This window comes from Hibiscus syriacus, unplaced genomic scaffold (genome assembly GCF_006381635.1).
Source record: "Hibiscus syriacus cultivar Baekdansim isolate YM2019G1 unplaced genomic scaffold, ASM638163v2 tig00110009_pilon, whole genome shotgun sequence".
Lineage (NCBI taxonomy): Eukaryota > Viridiplantae > Streptophyta > Magnoliopsida > Malvales > Malvaceae > Hibiscus > Hibiscus syriacus.
The window spans coordinates 3,415,869-3,419,066 of NW_024062561.1; the positions used below are offsets into that span (position 1 = coordinate 3,415,869).

At 35.3% G+C, this 3,198-nt stretch overlaps 1 protein-coding gene across 1 annotated transcript; it reads left to right on the top strand.

Moving 5' to 3' along the window:
- The first annotated feature begins 2,293 nt into the window (after positions 1-2,293).
- Positions 2,294-2,802, top strand: LOC120212264. The gene is made up of 2 exons (XM_039210632.1): positions 2,294-2,492; positions 2,603-2,802. The coding sequence occupies exons 1-2, from the start codon at positions 2,294-2,296 to the stop codon at positions 2,800-2,802; spliced, it is 399 nt and encodes a 132-aa protein (XP_039066563.1).
- Positions 2,803-3,198: the final 396 nt, after the last annotated feature.

The following is a 3,198-nucleotide window of genomic DNA, read 5'->3' on the forward strand; positions in this document are numbered from 1 at the left end:
GGCTTGATCTGTTGAGATCTCTATAATCCACGCACATGCGGACTTTACCATCTTTCTTTGGCATGAGAATTATGTTGGCGGCCCATTCTGGATACTTTTCCACCTGAAGAAACCTTGCATCAATTTGTTTTATCACTTCCTCTTTGATCTTTAACAACATTTCTGGCCTCATTCGTGTGAGCTTTTATTGAACTAATTTACATTCAAGCCTAATCAGAAGCATGTGCACAACTATATCTGTACTCAGTCCTGTCATGTCTTGATAAGACCGGGAAAAGATGACATTGAAATCCTGAAGCAACTCCATCAACTCTTGTCTTGTTTCATGCGACAAAGTAGTATCAACCTCTATAACTGTGGTTCAGCATTTATCTTTCCAAACTAAATAGTATTCTTCATATATTCCAAAAGACTATTATTTCCTTTCAGTCCGACCTTTTTCTCTTCTTCTTGCTTCTTCAGATCTTTGTTTCTTTGTTGGACATTGGACCCAAATTTGGGTCCAAAATTATTTTCTTTGGAAATCATAGTCTTGGTTAAGTTTTGAGCTTCTGTTGTTGCGGTGATTGGTGGAGTATTTGTCAAATTCTTTGAAATGTCTAATTCCCCACTTATTATTAGAAAATCTATTATATGAGTTTGAGATGTTTTGAGGCTGATATTTTATCAATTCGTTCTTAAACCTATAGGCCAGTCTCAGAATACATCAAATGGAATATTCTTGCTTGGATTTCCTTTCTCCTTCTCTTACGCCATGTAGCCTTCACCAGATTTGACTAAATTAATCTCTGTTGGGAAAGAGATTTTTGGGCATCGAGTTTTAGCCTTTTGCTTTCCTACCTTGCAGATATGAATTTCTTGCTCTATAGGATCTTGAAATTATCCTTCAAGGTTACTAGAAACCTTAGCTAAATATCTTAAGTTCTTAGTCTGGTTCATCCAAGGAATACCCTTATAGGACTATTTTTTATTCAGAGGCCACTGTGGCTGAACATAATATGGTACAATCAGTTTAGATTCGAGCATTTCAGAATGCAATTTTTCGCATGAAAAGTGGAAGGGAATGAACTAAAAATTCTGAGTTTGGATGTCCTAACTTGATGGTTTGGGGGATTAAAGTAGTGATTCATAAGAATTTAACCCTTCTTAGCTTTCTTGGTCAGAATTTGGGCTTTTTCTATGCCCCTCTTCTTCGAGTGAGGCCAATCTCTCATGAGGAATCCTTTATGTTTCATTAGTTATTTATTCACTATCAATTCAGCGATGCGCTCTGGGACCACATCCAATTTCTAGAGCTGGCTTGAGTTACCTTACTATTTAACAAGTTCTTGATCACATGTTGATGTCATTGGGGCACCACATCTAACATTCAGAATCTCATTCAAAGCCTTTATAGCATAATCCTCTAGTGGCTTCTCCCCATGGATCACAACATTCCCCATCATCATTAATTTGTACATTTGTTCTCTTAATTCGTCCTGGAACTTTCTTGCTTGATTAACCATCTCTTGTTGAATCTTAATGAGCAGCTCTTAGAGTTTTTAGTCTTGTTGACAAGCACTAAAATCTCATTTATGGCTCTTATCTTTTTCTAGGAAGATCAAGGTGGCTCCAATTTGCTTTTACAATTTCTGTCATGGGATCCTCCACAAGTTACTCCCCAAATTTTCATGATTAAATGCATGTAAATTTTTAGGAATAAATATAATGTAAAAATGCAAATGAAAATGAAACTGTAAAGATGCAAATTCAAATGAAAATGAAATGAAGGTGTTGACTCCAAAGAAATTATCATAAAACAATTTTCAAAGAATACACAATGTCTCAATACACTGAGGTAGACGATAACTACAAATCAAGTCACACTCCTTGACTTCCTAAATTTTTAATCGAATATTGATAACTTCCTAAAAAGGCTACTTTTAAGGTCTTTTTCACTTAAATTATTGTTTGTTTAAAAGCTCATTTTAGTCATTTTAGGATCATGTAGTTGCATATAGTTGCATTTGTGGTGGTATTGCTATTTTATCTTTTAATGATGTTGTATGAGAGAAAGGTGCAATTACTTATGGTGTGCAGGAAATATCAAGCAGAAGGTCGCACTGGGAAGGAATGTCATGACATCAAACGTTGCTAAAGCAGATTGAAATACCTTGGTATTTCTGTCACAAAAACGATAATTACTTTGGGCGCAGATTTAGAAAAAGTGGTGAACCCAAGGCGAAAGGATTGGTCGCCAAAGTTAGATGAAGTAATTTGGGCGTATATAAAAACGTTCAAAACTCCTTTGGGAATGTCACCATTCAAGTTGGTGTATGGGAAGGCTTGTCTTCTCCTGGTTGAACTTGAACATAAGGAGTACTTGGCCATTAAGCAATTGAATTTTGATGCAAAGTTAGTTAGGGAGCAGAGATTACTAGAGCTTAATGAAATGGAAGATTTTAGAGCACAAGCTATGAAAATGCTCGAATATACAAGGAGAAAACCAAGAAGTGGAACGACTAAAAACTGATGCCACGACATTTTCATATTGGCCAACAAGTATTGCTTTATAATTCCATACTCAAACTTTTTCCTGGGAAGCTTAAATCTCGATGGTCAGGTTCATTTGAGGTGCATTATGTTTATCCACATAGAGTTGTTGACATAAAGAATATAGATGATGAGACTATTTTCAAAGTCAATGGCCAGCGTCTGAAAGCTTATAATGGAGTTCCATCACTGCACAACAAGGCAGTGTTGTATATGCACGATGCTGAAGTGTGCCCAACTGAGAACCAAATCTCGATGCCACGGCATTGAATTGTGTTGACTGTGCATAAATAATAATTTTAAATTTTCTTTTATTTTTATTTTATTTTGTAGATAATTTGATTTGTTTTGTAGGGGACCATAGTACTACAACCGTGCAAGGAGTGGTTAGCAAGGGAGGAAAGGACAAATCAATCAACTACGGAAAAAATTCTGTTGATTTATTATTTTTTCTTTTCTTTATTTCTTATTTTAACTTTTCTCTCTCCACTTTTTTGTCCCATCACCATTACTTTTACAGTTTACTTTTTTCTTTTCCTACCTACCCATTTACCCCCATTTACTCATTTCTTTCAACCGTCCAATCACTTAATTTTTTTACTTTTTCCTTTTATTTTTTCTCACTTCTTCTTCTTTCTTCATTTTCCCCATAACCAAAATTTCTCA

Excerpts from the sequence above, each read along its gene's own strand:
- LOC120212264 (XM_039210632.1), top strand. The coding sequence starts at position 2,294 with ATGTCACCATTCAAGTTGGTGTATGGGAAGGCTTGTCTTCTCCTGGTT. Across the intron at positions 2,493-2,602 it reads TACAAGGAGAAAACCAAGAA|GTTCATTTGAGGTGCATTAT; the intron begins GTGGAACGACTA and ends CTCGATGGTCAG.